The sequence below is a fragment of a genome, unplaced genomic scaffold (assembly GCF_019419815.1).
Source record: "Pyrus x bretschneideri cultivar Hongxiangsu unplaced genomic scaffold, Pyrus_bretschneideri_v1 Contig22, whole genome shotgun sequence".
In the NCBI taxonomy this organism is placed as follows: Eukaryota; Viridiplantae; Streptophyta; class Magnoliopsida; order Rosales; family Rosaceae; genus Pyrus; species Pyrus x bretschneideri.
Genome location: NW_025999524.1, coordinates 3,648,089 through 3,670,130, shown reverse-complemented (window position 1 = coordinate 3,670,130; position 22,042 = coordinate 3,648,089). Strand labels below are relative to the sequence as shown.

Genomic DNA, 22,042 nt, shown 5'->3' with positions numbered 1-22,042 from the left:
TCACATTGAGAGAGCTTTCACGTAACAAATAGACTACACAGTGGTAATTAACCTGCAAATTTGCAATGGAATTTCCAACATTAACATGATCCAATTGTCAAAAAATTTTAACACTCAAATTATAGCGCGTCCGAACTTAATTAAATAGGCTAGTATGCTTTCAACTCGACCTGAATTCAAGTTTTGCCTCGTAATTTAGATGAATTTTGTCTAGAAGAAATTCTCAAAGATTAGGTTTTGGATTTTGGAGAATAAAAAGTTTCAAACTTGAACGACCACAAGCTTCTTTCTCATAAGTAATAAAGCATCTCGTTTTCCAACATCCCAGTTGAAATACGAGGAAAAAACACCTATACACAAAAACCCACACTACCTAAAATTTTGAAGCATAAATTCCCACATTCTTAATTAGCTCCAAAATTTGAACAAAAAAGAGAGATACATGGAGAAAAACCACCCACCCAACCTCCAAATTTTCATGACTCAATCACATAATTAAGCAGAATATGGATTAATCAAGCCTAATTAATTAAGCTAAACTCTGAGCAAATAAATGCTAAGCTCAGGACCTCCAGAGCCATCAGGGTTCATCATGTAAAATGCCTCAGAGTCCTTGGACCCCGCAACCCTCTCAAACTTTGCTCTCATGTACATGAGCTCCCCCTCCGCCCCAACGCCGTCGTCACTCGCCGGCAGAACTCCCGCCCCCATTGAAATTGCCTCCAGAGCTTTCAGCACCTTCCACTCCTCACCGCCGCACTCCCGCTTCATAGCAAAGCCGCATTTCTTCCCGTTGCAGTAAGTCCTCCACAGCGGCTCCTCCAGCAACTTCAAACCCTTCTTCTCCGCTTTCTTCTCCGTCTCCAGCGCGACCCGCACCAACCCAGATGCCATTTCTCGCACCAGAACGCTCGTCGGCGTCGCCAGCTCGATCAGGAAGGCTGGCGGCGACTTGGGTTCGTCTTGAAATGCCAAATGAACATGTCCGCGGCGGTAGCCGAACAGAGTGCCCATCACTCTGCGGCCGAGGACGGGGCGGTGAGAGCGGTGGCTCTTCCCAAACACCGTGAGAGCTGAGCGGAGCTTAGAGACAGACATCAAAGAGTGTTTCTTTGGTGGGATTACTGCAATTTCTGCCGGGATGACTGGGATTCTGAGCTCCTCGTGATCATCTTTCTCCGATGATTCCTCGGAGAAATGTGAGTAGCTGAAGTTTAGTATTCCCTGGTCGTCTTCCTCCTCGTCCTCGGATTTCTTTTTCCAGTGGAAGTACCTCCTGGAGAAAGAGAAAGATGAGTCGTGAGGGGTCTTTGTTGCCATGATTGTCCTCATCTGGGAAGTTTTGGAAGAGAGTAGAGAAACAGGGGAACACTGATAAATTGGGTTGGTTTGACTCAGAACTCAGAGGGAGTGATGGGAGAGAAGAGGAGAGTAAAAAAGATGGAAGATTTTGATTGTGTTGTGTGTGTTTTTATTGTTTGCTCTTAAAACCTTTTGTCATAATCTTCGGCTAACTTTAGGAAATCCTGACAAAAAGAAGGTGAGCAGCCCCTACCTACTACAACTGGAAGGAAATATGAGAGAGAGAGAGAGAGAGAGAGAGAGAGAGAGAAGAACCGGTGAAAAGTGAAATTGGAGAGGGATGGAAATGGACAATTGATGAAAAGATGATTGATTTAAGAAAGTTTTAACGAAAAGCTAACGGTATTATTTATTTTAACGAAAAATTACATTTTTATACTAAAAAGTTAATCCTAATACTATTTATTTTACCCTTTATTTTGTCTTTATCATTAAAACTCAATATTTTCAAACCATTTTTATTAGTTTTCTTTTTATTTAATTTGATGGGGGAAGCGAAGGAGACAAAGCCTTGTGCTAATTCGTGTTTGAGTGGGTTGGAAATTTAAAGTTTAATATCAAATTAAGAGAATATAATGTAAAATTTGAGTTTTATGTGAAAATTTTCAGTTTTTAAGTGTGATTTATGAATTTTGTGAGTTTGATTCTTATAAATTAGTGTCACAAGAATCAAGCTTAAGCCGTCTTAAACCTATATTTTACAATCAAATTTGCACAATTCTTATGAAATATTATCATTACTTGTCACATTCAGATCTTAATTTAGCACTTAGATATATAAAGTATATTGTTATATTAAAAAATAAAAAGGTTTCTACACACGTGTTAAATTGCAAATGCTCTGCAACGCCTACATTGTGCATAAAATCGAATGCATTTTTACTCATCACCTTATTAATTATTGTTAGATGAAATTAAGTTTCAAAATTCGTATAACAAATAAATAGAGAGAAATGCTAAGACAACTATGGAAACTCTCTATAAATTATCTGTTACCTTATAAAACGAGTTTATAAAATATTTCACTTTAAAAAAGTTCCATAACATTTCTATTAAATCAAAATTCATCCAACAGGTTATGCAGTAAAAGTTGTTCCCATGAAATATAAGGGGTGTGTGAGTGTACGTGAGTGGCATGGGTAGACATGGAAAGGGGGGCTTGACTGACTCTCATTGGAAACTGTAAATAAAGCCACATGCCTTTTAGTGCTTTCATGTCCCTACGACAAGCAACAATGCAACAGCACAGCTGCACATGGACCCAGGAGCCACCATTAGCCACCGTAATCTTTAGTGTTCCAATTGGAGGTGGATTGACTGCGTTTTCATTTCCATACTCTTTCAGTATCATTTAGTAATGTGTGGTTACGGTTAATCTACGATAATATTTTATATTAATTGTTTATAGAAATAATAAAACAAAAAGTAATAGAAATATAAAATGTTGACGTGGTTTAACCGTGACTACATAAACAGAAGGGCATGTAAGAGTATGAAAATGAAAAGGCAGACAATCTACTCCCATTCCAATTTGTTATCTACCATTTTCCTTTATTTTTTATGGTTTGCATCTAAATTTGTTTTAGTTTAGGATACTGCAAGGGAGACTAAAACTTTAAATCAATTTTTGTAAAGTAAATGATATGGTTATTAATGATTGAATTATACTTAAGTGTTGATTTACATACTTATTTTTTATTTTCTATTGATAGCACATCATTTATTTACAAATTTGGTCTACTTAACATTAACCTTTCGTTGATCCCTAGTTCAATTAAATGATTGGTCTGATAGTTGCAAATATTGTGCAAAAACAGTAGTTTTATTAGATTCAAAAGCTGCTAGTTTTTGGCCATCTTCAAATTTTGGATTATCTTTCACCTTCCGTTAATCCTCAAATTTGAAGGAGCATTATTCTTTTAAGCATTAAGCATTATTGCTCATGCATAAGGGGACTCTCTTATGCATCATCTTATAGGGTTTGTTAAAACTTAGAAATGTCAAGGATTCTCTTAAAAGTGAAATCTTTATGGATTCTTTATCATCTCATGTTTTTGATACAATGTTTTACACCATTAGCATGAAAATTGACGTTAAATTGTGAGTTGACAAATAATCTATGAAGAGTTTCACTTTCAGAGAGCCCCTTAGCATGGAGGAGATTCTCTACCCTCCTATTCTCATCCTCTTCCATCCCCTCCTCTCACACATTACTTTTTGTCTTATTATCTTTACAAAAAAATCAATATAAGATGTTGATGTGGCTTAACCGTGACCGTTCAAATAGAAGGATATGGAAGGGTAGAGAGATTAGGAGGGTAGAGAATTCTCCTCCCCTTAGCATACCCATCCTCCTCCCCTTAGCATACCCTTCTCTATAACTTGACAGAAGTCCACATTGAGTATATACTATTTCACACTAGAGCACTAGGCCTAATTATCCAATCATGATGGCTAATCACATTGAGCCAATAAACTTCTTTCTGCCAAACAATATGCTAGATTGGCTACTTATTACCATCATTAACAACTACCTAATTTGGTTGAATAGTTTTAATTTGGAAGATCCCTAGGTAAGAGGCCAACTTAGAATTTTGTCACACACCATGAACATGTGAAGTTGGACTGTCTATTATTTAGGTCAGAACTGGTTGAACTCTGGGGCAGCATCCTAGAGGCCACCAATCCACAGAAATTTTTTAAATTGACCGACCAAATATTGTCACGGATAACCTAACAATGATCCGCACCAACAACTTGAAGTTAAACAATAACAGATTTAGTATTTTAGATATAACCACTGCTTACATAGTTAATATTTTTGTTAGCTCGTCATCATACTATGCAAGTGTCTCTCTACTACAGTGGTGGATAAGAATATTCCCTTACATCACGCTGTGTATTCGAATCTCGTCGGCTCTCTAATTTAACATATAATCTAACAAATCTATTGCTTGACAAAAAAAAAAAAAAACATCATGCTATTATCATAATTATGAAAAATTATATGTTTAATAGTACAATATATGGATGTCCAAACAATCTGTACTTAAAAGTAACACATTCTGTTACATTGAGAAAGGTAACACGAGAAGAACTCGAAATGTAATATTGTTAACCAAACAAAAACAAACTTCATCATAATCCACAATATAAGACCAAGGTATTGTTTAAAACTGATAATAGGATGATCAAAATCACTTACGAGAAGAAACAACTATTATGTGCTTATTTATAAAGTCATTTTAAGTAATTTTGTTGGAGAAGCACATGAGACATCTTCAAATGATCTTCTATCTGGTTTTTTTTGTGAAGCATATATATGGGAGGGTTTGAGGAAAAATAAGAAATCGAAATATCCGTTGATATGTTATCCAACAGAAGTCATACCTGGTAGAGTACAAAGGTGGTTTTATCATGAACGTGCCATTCATAATCATCAGCGTAGCGTATCACTAAGGGAATAGTGTCCTTAACCCACACACGGTTGTCGTAGTCCTTCAAAATCCACAACTCAAATGACCTCTCATGTCTAAACCTCTCCTGTTCAAACGGCTTATTTCCGTACACCGCCACACATCACATCCTCCCACATCAACTACGCCCTTAGCGGTAAAGCAATTAGGAATTTAGGAGATCCAATGCAACGATCTGGCAAGGGGATCACTCTGAATTTCTCATCTTCAACACCAAACGCCACTATAATGTTTTTCTTCTTATGCATGGCACCGTGGAGGCACTACACACTTTTCTCAAACGGGCAATATCTAGAATGTCAAGGTTAACGTGCAATGGCCTGCCCTGCATGATGGACTCCTGCCTGTTAGACAAATAAGGAATATGGTTGGAGTCCTTGTGTAATTGTATATAATATTATTCACTAGCCGTCCTACAGCCGTCCTACCTTGTCCTACCTACACACTAGCCGTCCTACAGCCGTCAAGTCGTCCTACAGCCGTCCTACCTTGTCCTACCTACACACTAGGACGGCTACCTTGTCCTACCGACACACTTGTATCATGTATATATATCCTTATAATCTTGTAGAGAAAGATAATGAGAAAAAAAGCATTCTCTTCCATTTTTTCCACATTCACGTATCAATAACAAATATATTTTTTAGTCTACATATCTTTTTCTACATGGTATACAGAGCAAGTTTATAGCCCTAGCCCTAATTTTTTTTTCGGCAGCTTTCTCTGCCGTTCCCATGGCTGACTCTTCTTCTTCCGATGGTGTTTTTTCCCTTCATCATTCCGACCACCTGAATCTTGTCCTTGTATCCAAGAAGTTGAATGGTGATAACTACATATCCTGGGCCCGTGGCATGCAGCTTTCCTTGAGTGCCAAGAATAAACTTGGTTTCATCACTGGCGATATCCAAGAACCTTCTTCCTCCGACGACCCTGATGCTCACGCGGCTTGGCGTCGTTGCAATGACATGATTCTCTCTTGGCTTCTGCATTCCTTGGAACCTGACCTTCAAGAATCTGTGCTTTTTTCCACCTCTGTCCAAGCTGTATGGGATGATCTTCGCGAACGCTTCTCTCAGAGTAATGCTCCACGCATCTTCCAACTCAACCGGGAACTTGCTACAATTTCTCAAGGTTCTTCTTCTATCTCCGCCTATTTTACTCGCCTGAAAGCTCTCTGGGATGAGCTTGCTTCTTATAATGATGGTTGCACGTGCTCTTGCAACGCCAAGCATGACCGTCAACAACTCATGCAATTTTTAATGGGCCTCAACGAATCCTTTGCTGCTGTTCGTGACCAGATTCTTTTAATGAATCCCCTTCCCACTATTCGTCAGGCCTGTTCCTCGGTGTCTCAAGCTGAAAAACAACGCTCCCTGGGCGTCCTCCGCTCTGTCGATCATCACTGCTTCCAGTTCTTCCCGCAGCCATGCACCTTCCAGTCCTCCCCGGTAGCCACGGTTTTCTGCTTCCCGGCCCCATAATTTCACCCAGGCCCATCACGTGCAAGGCACCCAGGCCCCCCCTCCTCTTCTACTCCAGCGACCCACCAAGTGCACGGGGCCCAGCCCACTTTGCATGACTTGCAGCTTGCCATGCCTGACCTCTCTGCCGAGCAGCACTCCCGTGTTCTAGCTGCTCTACGTGACACCACCACCCCTCCTCAGGCCAGTGCCGTGTTCACTACTGATTTTGCCCAAGGTTTGTTACCTGTCACCTCTCGTCATGGTCAATGGATTCTTGACAGTGGTGCTACGGATCATATTACTTCTTCCGCCTCATGTTTGGTTAATCGTTCTCCTTCACATTTGCTGCCTGTTTCTTTGCCTAGTGGTGCTTCCGCTCCCATTACTTTTACCGGCACTCTTCCTTTAAATTCATCAGTTACTTTGAAGGATGTTTTATGTGTCCCTAATTTCCGAGTGGACCTTTTATCGGTTGGTAAACTTACAGATGGATTATCGTGTTCCATAACCTTCTTTCCTTCTTGGTGTGTTTTGCAGGACTTGGTTTCGAAGGCGATGATTGGTGTGGGTAAGCGACGTGGCGTTCTGTATTACCTTGTGGCCCTTACCTCTTCTGTCCCCACCCGTCAACCTCTCTGCAACATCATTACCATCCCCTCTTCCCTCTGGCATAGGCGTCTTGGTCACCCTCTCACTCGTTGCAGCTTAGCATCTAGCTCTCTAATTGTACTTTTGATTCTAGTCATATTTGTGATGTTTGTCCGTTGGCAAAACAAACTCGTCAACCTTTTCTTTTGAGTTCAATTTCATCAACTTTCCCTTTTGCTTTAATTCATTGTGATATTTGGGGCCCGAATCGTCAATCTTCTCTTTCTGGTGCTCATTATTTCTTAACCATTGTGGATGATTTTTCTCGCTTTACGTGGGTTTTCCTCATGAAACATAAATCCAACACTCAACAATTAATTAAGGATTTTTTTGCTTATGTCACTACCCAATTCCGCACTACCATCCAATGCATTCGTACTGACAATGGTGGTGAATTTTTATCTCTTCGTAGTTTTTTCTCTGATCATGGGGTGCTTTTACAAACTTCTTGTGTTTATACCCCCCAACAAAATGGCGTTGTTGAAAGAAAACATCGTCATCTTCTTGAAACCGCTCGCGCCCTTCGTTTTCAATCTCATCTTCCTATCAAGTTTTGGGGGGAATGTGTTCTTACCGCTACTTATCTCATCAATCGTCTCCCTACCCGTCTTCTCCATCATAAATCCCCATTTGAGGTTCTCTTTTCGAAAACCCCATCTTATGACCACTTCCGCGTCTTTGGTTGTCTGGCATATGCTACCTCTGTCACTCCCACCACCAAATTTTCCCCTCGGGCTCATCGTTGCATTTTTCTCGGTTATCCTCATGGACAAAAGGCCTATACCCTTTACGATCTCGACAATCACCGCATTTTCACTAGTCGAGACGTCATCTTTCACGAAACTACTTTCCCTTATGCCGTTTCTCACCCTCCTATCCCATCCTCTTCGCCTACCCTACCCATCCTCTTCGCAACCCGGTTCTACACAAGGTACGCGATATCCACTTTGTAATTTTCTCTCTTATCACCGTTACTCTCCCAGGCATTTTTCTTACATTAACTCTGTCAGTCGGACTGTGGAGCCTTCCTTCTTTGCCGAGGCTGCCACTGACCCCAATTGGCAACGTGCTATAACTGAGGAGCTTCAAGCTTTACATGCTAATGGTACTTGGACTTTAACTTCCTTGCCCCCTGGCAAAATTCCCATTGGTTGTAAGTGGGTGTACAAACTCAAGCACAATTCCGACGGCTCTATTGACCGCTACAAAGCTCGTTTGGTTGCTAAAGGCTTCACTCAGGCTGAAGGTATTGATTATCATGACACTTTTTCTCCTACTGCTAAGATGATTACGGTGCGTTGTCTTCTTGCTCTTGCTGCTAGTCAGTCTTGGTCTCTTCATCAGCTTGATGTTAATAATGCTTTCTTACATGGTGACTTACATGAAGAAATCTATATGTCTCCTCCTCCTGGTCTTCGGCGACAGGGGGAGAATCTTGTGTGTCGCCTTCACAAGTCACTTTATGGTCTTAAGCAGGCTTCTCGCCAATGGTTTGCCAAATTCACTAGTGCCATCATTTCTGCCGGTTTTCAACAATCCAAAGCTGACTATTCATTGTTCACTAAAAAGTCCAGTATTTCTTTCACAGCTTTGCTCATTTATGTGGATGATATTGTGATTACAGGCAATGATGCTAGTGCCATTAATTCTCTGAAGTCTTTTCTCCGTGATCATTTTCGGATAAAAGACCTTGGTGATTTAAAATATTTTTTGGGTATTGAGGTTTCTCGTTCCAAACAAAGGATTTATATTTCTCAACGCAAGTATGCATTAGAGATTCTCAAGGACTATGGTTTTTTGGGAGCACGACCCATTGCTTTTCCTATGGATGACACAAAATTATCTGATAAAGGAGAACTTCTCAAGGATCCTGAAAAGTATCGACGATTAGTAGGTCGGTTAATATATCTCACTATCACTCGGCCGGATATCACCTATTCTGTGCATGTTCTAAGCCGTTTTATGCACGAGCCAAAGGATATCTCATATGGATGCTGCGCTTCGTATTGTTCGTTATTTAAAGGCTACTCCAGGTCAAGGTTTATTATTTCGTTCTGACAACCAGACCAAGTTAACTGCGTTTTGTGATTCTGATTGGGCAGGTTGCCCTATCACTCGCCGTTCGACTACTGGGTATTGTGTATTCTTGGGCGGTTCTTTGATTTCTTGGTGGACGAAACGACAGAAAACCGTTTCGCTATCTTCAGCAGAGGCGGAATATAGGGCCATGGCAGGTGCTTGTTGTGAGATAGTTTGGCTTCGTTTTTTGTTGAAGGATTTGAACATTCCTTTGGATGGTCCTTCCATTTTATTTTGTGATAATCAAGCAGCGTTACATATAGCTGCCAATCCTGTTTTTCATGAACGAACTCGTCACATTGAGATGGATTGTCACTTTATACGAGATAAGATTGTAGATGGCACAATAGAGACCAAGCATGTGGGTACGGCACAACAGTTGGCAGACTTGTTTACTAAACCTCTTGGGAAAGAAAAGTTTTCGGGTATGTTACGCAAGTTGGGAGTTCTTGACATCCACTCTCCAACTTGAGGGGGAGTGTTAGACAAATAAGGAATATGGTTGGAGTCCTTGTGTAATTGTATATAATATTATTCACTAGCCGTCCTACAGCCGTCCTACCTTGTCCTACCTACACACTAGCCGTCCTACAGCCGTCAAGTCGTCCTACAGCCGTCCTACCTTGTACTACCTACACACTAGGATGGCTACCTTGTCCTACCTACACACTTGTATCATGTATATATATCCTTGTAATCTTGTAGAGAAAGATAATGAGAAAAAAAGCATTCTCTTCCATTTTTTCCACATTCACGTATCAATAACAAATATATTTTTTAGCCTACATATCTTTTTCTACACTGCCCAATGTGAAAATACTTAATATTAACCAATCTTCGAGCTTGGAATGATACACAACTTCGATAACCTTGTACACGCTTGTTGCAGTACTGGAAGTACACTCTCTAGTGCTTAGATTAAATATAACAGCATCCTTAGAAGAAGAGCAGAACAAGCCGTGGATACTCACGTCAAAGAAAGAGTATCTAGTTGAATATCAGAGTACGCAACAAACAAACGAACTAACTGAATATAAAACTTTATTAAATGGAATTGCGAAGAAGGCTACATGAACCGAAGAGATATATCTTGACTGACTTATTGAAATTAACTAATATAAGCACTACTATATATAGTGAAAACTAAAGCAAAACCCTAATCCTTAACGGGCAAGAAACTCTAATATCCTTGGCCCACAAGAAAACCATAAACAATAATAAAATAATAACTAATTTTCCAACACCCCCCGTCAAACTAATGGCGGTACACGTCATGAGTTTGCCAACAAGCAAATGCGGATGCATGCTCCGTTAGGCGGACACGACAAGGCAAGCTCTGTTAGGCGAACACGACAAGGCAAGCTCCGTTAGGCGGACACGACAAGGCAAACTCTGTTAGGCGAACACGACAAGGCAAGCTTTGTTAGGCGGACACGACAAGACAAGCGAGCAACGAAAACTTTAAACGAACAATTCAAGGGAGTGAACAATCAATACCATCAAACTAGAAAGCAATTTCCAATAAACTAATCATCACTCAACAACAGATTCCAAAGGCAAATTCAACATAGGAGCATGAATAAAAAGCATATGAATGTTCTCTATCACTAAACGAACGAATTCCCATACCCTATCAGCAACAACAAATATTAGGCACTCCAATTTATTAACATGCACACAACATCACTGAAGCGATCTCCAGTCCAACCACTCGAACGATTGTCGTGGTAGGCAAGAACAATAGACTTTCCAATACAAGAGTAGGCTTCAACCAAAAAATGCAGACTCGGCCCAACATAGTAGGCCCGCGTGGGCCTCATGTCAAAATCAACCATCATTTTTCTTACTTTTGCCCTTTATTATAGGGGCTTCCTTCAATCACGCAAAAACCTTTCTTCTTTTCTCCCTAGGGACTTCCTTCAACCACGGTGCAAATGGTGCAGGTCATTGATCAAGTGGTTTGGAGGTGTGGTGCGAGTACGAGACTGTGGCAAAGTGCAAGGTGAAGACGAACTCGATCTGAGTTTGTGGTTCTCGGGTCTGGGCTTCGTCAAACAAGTGATGGGTTCGTGGATGTCGAGTAGCAGCGGTGGTGGATGTAGAAGACAATGAATGCAGGTGGTTTGAGAAGATGGTAGCGCGGTGGTTCAAGCAAGCGAGGTTCGAGACAGGATGATGCAGGTGGGATGATTCGATCAGGCAAACGAGGCAACGATAGTTCGAAACCATGGGATCTTACAGCAGTAAACAACATATTAAGGCTCCAATAACTTGGTGCAACGAGTTCAATTTTTGTGTTTTTTTTTTTTCAACGACAAAACCCTAATCTAGGTACAAAGACAAAACAAACTACAACCGAACTGATATCCGGCGATTGAAAAACAAATTGATACCACCAAGAACAGATCAACCCCGAAGGATCGAATCTGCTCTGATACCAAGTTGAATATCAGAGTACGCAACAAACAAACGAACTAACTGAATATAAAACTTTATTAAATGGAATTGCCAAGAAGGCTATATGAACTGAAGAGACTACATCTTGACTGACTTATTGAAATTAACTAATACAAGCACTACTATATATAGTGAAAACTAAAGTACAACTCTAATCCTTAACGGGTAAGAAACTCTAATATCCTTGGTCCACAAGAAAATCATAAACAATAATAAAATAATAACTAATTTTCCAACATATCCAGCATATGGAATAATGTCTGCAAGTGGGGTGATAGGTACTGGATTCATGCTTTGTTTCATCTATCTTTTAGGAGAAGTACTTCCGCGCCAGCGGCCTACATTTATAGAAGAAGAGGTTGGTAGTGTTTTCTTTTGTTGTCGTAGTGAAAGTTCCAGTGAGCGGTCGCAAAGGAAGGATTTCGGATGTGGGAAAACCAAGACTTGCATACGCACTTAAAGCGGATCATCGGTGACTTAATTGGTAGCCTGGGGAGTACGTGATTGCATACGATGTTGCTTGGAAGCACTGGCTCACCAACCTCCATATCACAGTCGGTGGGGAAAGAAAAATTTACAAGAGAATGAAAAAATTTACAAGAAAAATTTACTACTGTAGGGGTTTGACCTAAATCCAACTTGGTTTCGGATTTGAACTTCGCTAGGAAAGGAAAGAGGTTTTACTTGTACTACGAGGACTCCTCTAAATTAGGGTAGGATATGGGGCTGGTGCTTTGGGCTACAAAAGGCCTAAGGCCCAAACAAACAAAGACTTGAGTAGGATACGACCCAGGGATACATATGAAAAAGGAAATAACACGGACACGACCGAAAAAGAAATGGAAATACAACAGCAAGCAAAAGAGGAGTGTGGTTTGATTTTTTTTTTTAGGGTAAATTACACAAAATTACCTTAACTATTGATCATTAACAATTTCATACCTCGTCTTTAAAAAGTTTCAATATCATACCGTATTTTCGAATTTGTTGCAATGTCATACATTTCGTCAGTTGTCTATCAATTCCTCTGTTAAATGCTGACGTGGCTTGTGACGTGTCACACTTTCTATTAAAAAACTAATAAAATATTATTAAAAACTAAAAAAAAATATCATTTAATATTTTTTAAATATTAAAATAATAATTAATTAAAGAAAAGTTATTTATATTAAAAAAAAACAAAAAACAAAAAACGCCAAGTTCGTCTTCCCCCCACCCCTGCAACCCAGAAAGAAAGAAGGGCAAAAAAAAAAAACAAAAAAAAATCATCTTCATCTTCCCCAACCCACCCCTTTCTTCCCCCTCTCGTCTTCCATGTCCCTCCTCCTCTGCACTCACCCTTGCACCCACCCTCTTCCCTCCTCTACACACCCCACCCCTTAAATCCACACCCATTCCCCCCATTTTCTCCGTGCCCAATTTCTCCACCCGCGGAATCGGCAGAAAACGGGATTTGGGTTGCATGGAAAAGGGGGGTCGGGGAAGATAAAGATGGTTTTTTTTTTTTTTTTTTTTTTTTTCTAGGTTGCAGGTAGTGGGTACGGAGGAGGAGGGAAGGGGAAGACGGGAGGAGGAAGAAAGGGGTGGGTTGCAAGGAAAGGAGGGTCGGGGAAGATGAGGATGGGTTTTTTTGTTTTTTCCCCTTCTTTCTTTCTGGGTTGAAGGGGGTGGGGGCGGGGGGAAAGACGAACTTGGGGTTTTTTTTAAATAAATAACTTTTATTTAATTAATTATTATTTTAATATTTAAAAATATTAAATGATTTTTTTGTAGTTTTTAATAATATTTTATTAGTTTTTTAATAGAAAGTGTGCTACGTCATAAGCCACGTCATCATTTAACAGAGGAATTGACAGACAACTGACGGAAAGTATGACATTGCAACAAATTCGAAGATACGGTATGACATTGAAACTTTTTAAAGACGAGGTATAAAACTGTTAATGACATAATAGTTGAGATAGTTCTGTGTAATTTACCCTTATTTTTAAATAAGACCAAAATTGTGTGTGCGTGGGTTTTTTTTTTTTTTTTTAATTTTAAAAAATGCCTTCCACATTACTTATTAAATCATTGTGTAGTTGCGGTATTAGTCTATCTAATCATTATTTGGCTAGAGTATCATTTTTTTGCACTCAAGTTTAAATTCACTTCGATAAGTCAAAGTAATTTAAAATCTTACAAGCATTTAAAAAGAAAAAATCATATAGTAATAAAATTGGTACAAAAACATATTCTCTTTAACATTACCATTTCAACTTACCATATATTTGTTTGCAGTTGACAAATTTCCATCCTACGTCAACATGAGGTCCTGATACCAACGGCACTCGTTTTTCCATTTGCTTATGATTGCCATGCATGTTCGTACTTTCTGGAAGAAGTCAAACCTGGCTAAACACGTCGGCACAGCCGCAAATATTCCGTTTGGGCAACTACATCTTTTTTTATCTAAATCAAATTCTCTGTAAAATGTAAGTACTTTGGAGAATAGAAGGACTTGGTTAACTACCACACACACACACATGTGTGTGTGTGTGATCTATTTCCAAATTTTGCTAATTATTTTATCATTTACCATACTATTTTAAGAGAAACGAATATCAACACCACATGCAAGTTAATTAGAACCTGCAGCATTCTCAATTCTCAAACACGAGAAAGCATTTTTATTGAGGTAATCAAATTAATGGTATAAATTTTGGGGACAAAGTACTTATAATGCATGCATGCATGCAGAACGACCAGTGCTCATGCATCAAAAGGATTAAATCCGGAATCTACAGCATTCTGCAAAGGGCGAAAGAGTGGTTTGGGTAGATTATCCCACTCATACCAATCCCAACCATCGCACATGTCTGGCTCCACATTCTCGGGCTCTTGATCGGGACTTGCCAACATTGCTCGCACATAAATCCCTACGTAGTGGTACGGCTTGCCTTTGTCTTCGAATATGTTGTTTGTGACCTTCAGCACCTCTATCTTCTCGATGTCCAGCCCAGTTTCTTCCTTCACTTCTCTTGCAGCACACTCCCCAAAGCTCTCTCCTACGCAAACACAAAAATACAAGTAATTGGACTTGTCAGTTTGGGTGTACATCCATTAGAGGGTTCGTTTGTAATTTGATATTTGATTTTGTGTGCCTAAGTAACTTAAATATTTACGGATAAACTAAGATAAAGAAAATAAAACCCTATCCAACACGTATTTACCGAATTCGAGGTGGCCACCAGGGAAGGAAAAGGTGGAGTCGCCAAGAGAGGAACGGCGGCGCCCCAACATCACCGTCTTCCCTTTCAACAAACACACCACCACTGCCACTTTCGGCACCGCTCCCTGTATTGTTCCGTTAACCATGTTTTGATCTCAAACTTAATTTGTGTTATAGTTTGTGGTGGATGTAGCCTCACTGCCAACCCTTATATATATAGATAGACGGAGTGCTCATGTTCAACCACTCTCTCCGGCCAATTAACAAGTTGAACTTTGAAAATGGACTTTTTTGTCCAAAACACCGGGCGATTATCATTTGTATTATTATTTTCTATCTCGACAATGATTTTTGATTTGACCGTTACCGTTACCGTTACCTTTGAGTTTTTGACCATTATCATTTGTATTATTACTTTCTATTTTGACAATTATCCTTTAAAATGTCCTTATTTCTCACGTGTGAACTAAAATAGCAAAGTTATTTACGTAGATCTATGTTGTAAATGACGTAAGACGTAGATAGGTACTCCAATCTTACTGCACTGTAATTATCCCAAAAAATACTTGCGTGTATATATGAGAGGAACTTTGACCTATATATATATATATATATATATATATATATAAATGAGAGGAACTTTAATAAAGCTGTCAACATATCTTTTACACAAGAGCGGAGTCAAGAATTTTTAGTCAGGTGGGCTAACATTTTTATTTGTTTTTACTGCATAAGTTAACTTCCATTAGAAGACTGCAATGAATGACCAAACAAGACAATATTGTTCTACAAAAGGAAAAATTAACAGTATTGGACCAAATTGTGATGGTAAAATATATTATATATTTATAACATTGGACTCATATGGATCAAGGAATTTTGTTGCGTGATTAATGGCTTGAACATTTCAATGTCAACACGGATGAGCTAGCAACGGCTAAACTGAATTAATTTGTCAAAAAACTAAAAGTTATATGAGATAAAATGAATTAGAGTATAAAGCTCTTATGGGCTGGAGATCAATGACGGAACTACAATCAGACCAACACGGACCCTAGGTCGGGAGAAAAGTTTGAGAAGTGCAGACTCTTTTAAAAATGAGACTCTTGATAAATTCTCTGTTACTTCATGTTTTTGATATAATGTTTTATAATGTTGATAATTATAAATGGATGTTGTAGTTATTGACTCAGAAGGACCCTAGGTCAGGAGAAAAGTTTGAGAAGTATGGACTCTTTTAAAAATAAGACTCTTCATAAATTCTCTGCTACTTCCTGTTTTTGATACAATGTTTTATAATGTTGATAATTATAAATGGATGTTGTAGTTATCTACTCAGACGAACCCTAGGTCAGGAGAAAAGTTTGAGAAGTGTGGACTCCTTTAAAAATGAGACTCTTCATAAATTTTCTGCTACTTCATATTTTTAATACCATGTTTTATAATATTGATAATTATAAATGGATGTTGTAGCTATCGGCTCTGATACATATATCCGTTGGATGCATGCCCAGGCTAATAACATTAGCTATTATTGTTGCATGATGCTTTCGTCGTACGAGTTCCAGATAAAGTCAAAATTATTGTGGCATTAACTTTGGTTTGACGAGTTCCAGATAAATTATTGTGGCATTAACTTTGGTTTGACCACATTTTGTCCAACTCCAACTTTCTCGAAGCCTTTACGATATTCAAATCTTTGCAAAGTGCTAGAAATGTCAATATATGCTAGTTGCTCATCTCATGACTTCAGAATTACATGGCAATGACATATCACACCCTTGTACAGTTGTACTTCCAAACGTGTGCGTATTTTTCAAGTTGGGGAGGGGTTGGGTTTGCTTACCAAACTCAAACCTCCCTCAGTCTGACATGAACAGTAACCACCAAATAGGTCAGGAATTGTATATCAACTATAAGCCAGTTCATTTTCTTAAGAACAATATTTAGCTACTAAAAAATGAGTAGAAACTTTTACTTGAAATTCTTAGTGTTTTAATCACAAAGTTTTGTGCTTATGATTAGAACCGTTCATACTATGAATCATACTGTAAAGATCATCTCTGCAAAAAATAAATTAAAACTAAGGTTGTTTAGTCAATCTATTGTAGCAAATACATAAACTATTCGTAATGCTTTTACCAATACCGTTAATTTGTTTTTAAATAGTTCGATGACTAAACGACTTTATTTTGCATTGATTTTTTGCAAATACGATCTTTATAGGGTGATTTATAATATGAACGGTTCTGATTATAAACACGAAGTTCTATAAATTGACAACGAACAATTTTGAGAAATTTTAAGTAGGAGTTCTTACTCATCTTTAAGTAGCTAAGGAACAAATATCAACAATAGAAACTGTCATATTAGTATTAATTTAGAAATTAGATTTCATTCAAATAACAAATTAAGTGGTGATATATGGAGGCATAGTGTTATAAATTAAACTACATATATACTCACCTCCACCTCTAGACTAAGATATTATTGTAGTTCTTCTGTTATCAATATCAGCACGCAATGGCACTGTTGTTGTTGCATTAGTGACTTGCATAGTATGTTTTGAGAAATTTTAAGTAGGAGTTCTTACTCATCTTTGAGTAGCTAAGGAACAAATATCAACAATAGAAACTGCCATATTAGTATTAATTTAGAAATTAGATTTCATTCAAATAACAAATTAAGTGGTGATATATGGAGGCATAGTGTTATAAATTAAACTACATATATACTCACCTCCACCTCTAGACTAAGATATTATTGTAGTTCTTCTGTTATCAATATCAGCACGCAATGGCACTGTTGTTGTTGCATTAGTGGCTTGCATAGTATGAACACAGGAAAAAAGTCGAACTGTTGCTCAATAAACTTTTGTTAAATCGCATCCATATGTCACCTGTTTCTATTTAAATTGAATTAAACTCTCGAACCCTTCCTGTACTAGTTAAAATTTTAATAAAATATACACATTAATGGTTAGAATGTGAGTATCCAATTCGAAACAAATCAATTGAAAATGGATGGAGAGGTACAAGAATTTCATGAAGCACTTATGCAAGGTTTCCAATTTCAATGTTGGATATACTCTCAACAATACTAGTTCAATAGATAGAAAATGAAGATTGAGTATGATGTTGCTCGATAGAAAATGGAGTATCATATTGCTCGGTGAAGTTTCCTTCCGTATATTCAAAGAAGAGTTTTGATGTAGAGCAAACTCTTGTATAACAAACTGATAATACAAGTGATAAATACATCAATCCAAAATTACAAAATTCGGACAATAGAAAAGCTAGGGTTAAACGGCATCTTTGAAGGAGTCAAGAGATTCTTGCGGAAACTGTTTGGAAGATGAAATGTTTGAATTTCGTCTTGGCGGGCTCGATAGTTCAACTTTGTCATCAATTACTTGTATCAAATTTACAACAACAAAAAAAAAATAAAATAAAATGTAACACGGTTTTTTAAGAAAACTGAAAACTAAAATTGGTAACGAAAACAAGATGAAGTTTCCCTATTTATCTGATGTGTTGTTCCTTTCTATGGATATGGTCCAAGCTTTAACGACGAGTTTGCATTATCAGATACAATACTGATATATAAAACATGTATTACAACACGAGTAAACTGAAACACCACGTGATAGTGTGTCATACATGTATTAGAAGTTAATGGTTAGGATCTACCATTAACTTCTAATACATGTTTAACACACTATCACATGGTGTTTCAGTTTGCCCCTATTGTGATACATTTTCCATGTATATCAATATTGTATATGATAATGCAAACACGTCGTCATAGCTTGGATCATGACATAATGACATATGGATGTGGTTTAACAAAAGTCTATTGAGCAACAGTTTTGACCTTTTTTCTGAGTTCATACTATGCAAGTCAATAATGCAACAACAATATTGTCATGGCAAATAATTTTTGAGTTTGGAAGTATTTTTAAAATACTTGAAAGCACTTTAGAGAACCATCAAAGTGCTTACATTTGGTTTCAAAACATTTCCACCAAAAGTGTTTTTACTCATTTTAAATATATTTCCAAACTAACCCTTAGTCTTTTAGACGTAAACGAGGAGCCCGGTGTGGTATACAGTTTAATTTATAACACCATGCCTCCATATCACCATTTAATTTGTTATTTGAGTGAAATCTAATTTATAAATTATTACTAATCTGGCAGTCTTAAATATAGTTTCTTAGATTTTCTGTCGGATCTCGTTTTCTATCCAGCTATCAACTCAGATATCATGATATTAAATAAGACCATGTGATTAAGATTAAATAGGGACAAAGAAAATAGAGACCCTAGATATTGCTTAGCATTCATATTTAGTCGATTTACATGTGGAGAAGTGTTATATACAATGTGGTAATGCAAAAATCAGTAATGAATCGGAGAAAAACTTGTGTGGAGCTTGGCTTTCCATTGGATTTTGCTAAGTGGTACTACAATCCACTCAAAACTCGCGACGTGGCAAGTCTTAAATATAATCTTTTATCATTCTTTTACATTTAAAATTCTCATAATCATTTTACATGAGCAGGAAACCATGGAGGTATGAGAGATAAACTCAATTGTGTTCACTCTTTTATGACTTTCTTCGGTTGCTTCATAGATAGTAACTCCTTCATTACTAACTTCTCTAAACCTTACTATCAAACAACTCATATACTCAATTTCAAAGAACTTGAATAGTTTATTGGTGTACACCTCAGCTACATGACATAAAATTTCACTAATTACTTTGAGACGAGGCATTCCTTGTTTGCAGCGAAAATCTTCTTGCAACTCTGTCAAACCCATGTCTTCTAGCTTTTTCTCATAGTGATGCACAAACTCAATAATAATACTTGTTGTCTTTGTACACATTTGATGGAAAACATTATTTGTACTCTCAACTCTTTGAGTGGATTTCATCTTTGCAGAGAAACTGAGAAAGTATCTAAGCTAAAATGGCAATGTTATGTAATTAAGTAGATCCATGCTGTAAGGCTTGCATAAGTGCTTCATGAAATTCTTATACCTCTTCACCTATTTTCTATTGATTTGTTTCGAATTGGATACTAACATTCTAACTACTAATGCGTATACATTATTAATATTTTAAATAGTTTAACTTGGAAGGGGTGAATAGTTTCCACATGAAGGATTTGAGAAGGTTTAGTTCAATTTAAATAGAAACACATGACATAAGGATGTGGTTTAACGGAAGTTTATTGAGCAAGAGTTTTGACTTTTTTCCTGAGTTCATACTGTGCAAACCAATCATGCAACAATAATGCCAATCCAAACAATATTGAGCAAGAGTATAGTGATATTGAATCATTGATAGCAGAAGGACTACAATAATATCTATTCGATTGAGATATTTTCTTGTCTATATGAGAGAAATTTTAATAAGGTTGTATACATGCAAGTATTTTTATTTGAAAAAAATATTTGCGTGTATATATGAGAGAAACTTTAATAGAGTTGTTAACACATCTTTTACATAAAATGAAACCAGAATTTTTGTTTGGTAATGTGGGCTAATATTTTTATTTATTTATACTGCGTAAGTTATCCGTCCATGAGAAGACTCCAATGCCCAAACAAGATAATATTGTTGTACAAAAAGGAAAAAAATATAACAGTATTGGACCAACTTATGATGGTAAAGACCGAAAAATATAACATTGGACTCGAACGGATCAAGGGAGTTTGTTGTATTATTAATGGCACTGAGCTTTTCAATGTGAACACTAGCGGTGGCTATACTGAATTAATTTGTCAAAAAATTGAAAAGTTATATGAGATAAAATGAATTGGAAAACGTTAGAGATATCAAATTTTACCAAAATTTGTAAATTAAATGATGTGGATTATTACTTAAGTGTTGATTAATGTGCTTATTTCTTATTGGTGACATATCATTTGATTTGCAAATTTCGTTTAAAATTTTGATCTCTCTAGTATTATCCAAATGAATTAGAGTATAAAACTCTCCTGGGTTAGAGCCGAGTGTAGCCCTTTACCTAGCTCCGCCCTTGCCTTCACATTAGTTAAGTTCAGCCTAGAGTAAAATGAGATTAAAATACAATATTTACATTTATATATATGAGAAATTTTTTTAGTAAAACTATCAATATATCTTCCACGTCGGTTAAGTCAATGAAACAAAAATATAGAAAGTCGTATGTATATTTATGAAAAATACTAATTGGAGGGCTATGGACTTGGACATCCATAGACATTTAATGGTTAACGCCTCAAGTCTTCATGCATTAAATAATAATAATAATAATAAATAAAATCTCCATGCATGTTGGAGTTGGGCAGCCCATATAACCAAAAGACTGGACCAGCGCCTATCCGGGTCAATTCTGGGGGCACAAATTAAGACTGAGATAATCCTCCTTTGCATTTTAGGTAGAAGTATAATTAAGACCGCTTACACTTTTGAATATCGAAATCATGTTGATATGATTTAATGAGTTGATATGATTGACTGAGAGAAGAGATCTTAGTTAGTACTTAGGTCGAAACCAAAGGCGGAACTACAGTCAGACTAAGGGCGGACTATACATAGGCCAGGGGAGAAGTTTGGAAAATTAAGAAGTTAATACTAAGTTCTAGACGTCCTAACCATTTTGCAGGAATTAGCCTACCCCTCTACTCAAAATTCTCCGAAAATGGAAGCTAGTCAACCTCTTCCATGGCTAACACATTGAAGCTTTCTTGTTAAAAAGAAAGAATAAATTGTAGCAATGGTCCCTCAACTAAAAATTCATTATCATTGGTCCCTCAACTCATCAAAACGTGCAGCTATGATCACTCAACTAAAAATTCATTACCATTAGTTTATTAACTTTAATCCAATTGGAGAAATTGTCCCTCAACTTTAACCTAATTGTAGCAATCGTCCTTCCAACATAACTCATTTTGACAAAATTTTGACGAAGTTGATGAAAATGATCATAGCTACACGTTTTAATGAGTTAAGGGATCCCATTTGTAGTAATGGTCATTTTAACATATCTTATTTTGATAAAATTCTGATGAAGTTGATAAAAATAACCACAGGCTACGTATTTTGATGAGTTGGGGGACCAATGATAAGGAATTTTTAATTGATGGATTATTGCTCCAATTAAGTTAAAGTTAATGAATCATTGCTACAATTTATTCAAAAAGAAAAGAAGAGAACAAACATATACCCTTGCAGGAAAGGACAAATATTAGCCCACCCTTAAAAAATACCTAGTTCTGCCCTCGTTGGAAACTTGCTACTGTCTGAGCTAGAAAAAAACAGCGATGTAAGTGCAAAGTTTAATGTTACAAATATGTA

General features: G+C 37.3%; 2 protein-coding genes across 2 annotated transcripts; both read right to left on the bottom strand.

Moving 5' to 3' along the window:
• Positions 1–259: 259 nt before the first annotated feature.
• On the bottom strand, positions 260–1,591 carry LOC103946961 (protein MIZU-KUSSEI 1). The gene has a single exon (XM_009357794.3). It carries the CDS (start codon positions 1,330–1,332, stop codon positions 535–537), a length of 798 nt encoding a protein of 265 aa, XP_009356069.1. The 5' UTR covers positions 1,333–1,591; the 3' UTR covers positions 260–534.
• Positions 1,592–14,131: 12,540 nt separating this feature from the next.
• LOC103949234 (geranyl diphosphate phosphohydrolase-like) lies at positions 14,132–14,883 on the bottom strand. The gene is made up of 2 exons (XM_009360339.3): positions 14,698–14,883; positions 14,132–14,532 (listed from the first exon to the last, which is right to left on the bottom strand). Exons 1-2 carry the CDS (start codon positions 14,840–14,842, stop codon positions 14,237–14,239), a joined length of 441 nt encoding a protein of 146 aa, XP_009358614.1. The 5' UTR covers positions 14,843–14,883; the 3' UTR covers positions 14,132–14,236.
• Between the last annotated feature and the right edge of the window lie 7,159 nt (positions 14,884–22,042).

Coding starts and splice junctions, on each gene's coding strand:
- LOC103946961 (XM_009357794.3), bottom strand. CDS start 1,332: ATGAGGACAATCATGGCAACAAAGACCCCTCACGACTCATCTTTCTCT.
- LOC103949234 (XM_009360339.3), bottom strand. CDS start 14,842: ATGGTTAACGGAACAATACAGGGAGCGGTGCCGAAAGTGGCAGTGGTG. Junction 14,533..14,697: donor TGGTGGCCACCTCGAATTCG/GTAAATACGTGT, acceptor GTGTTTGCGTAG/GAGAGAGCTTTGGGGAGTGT.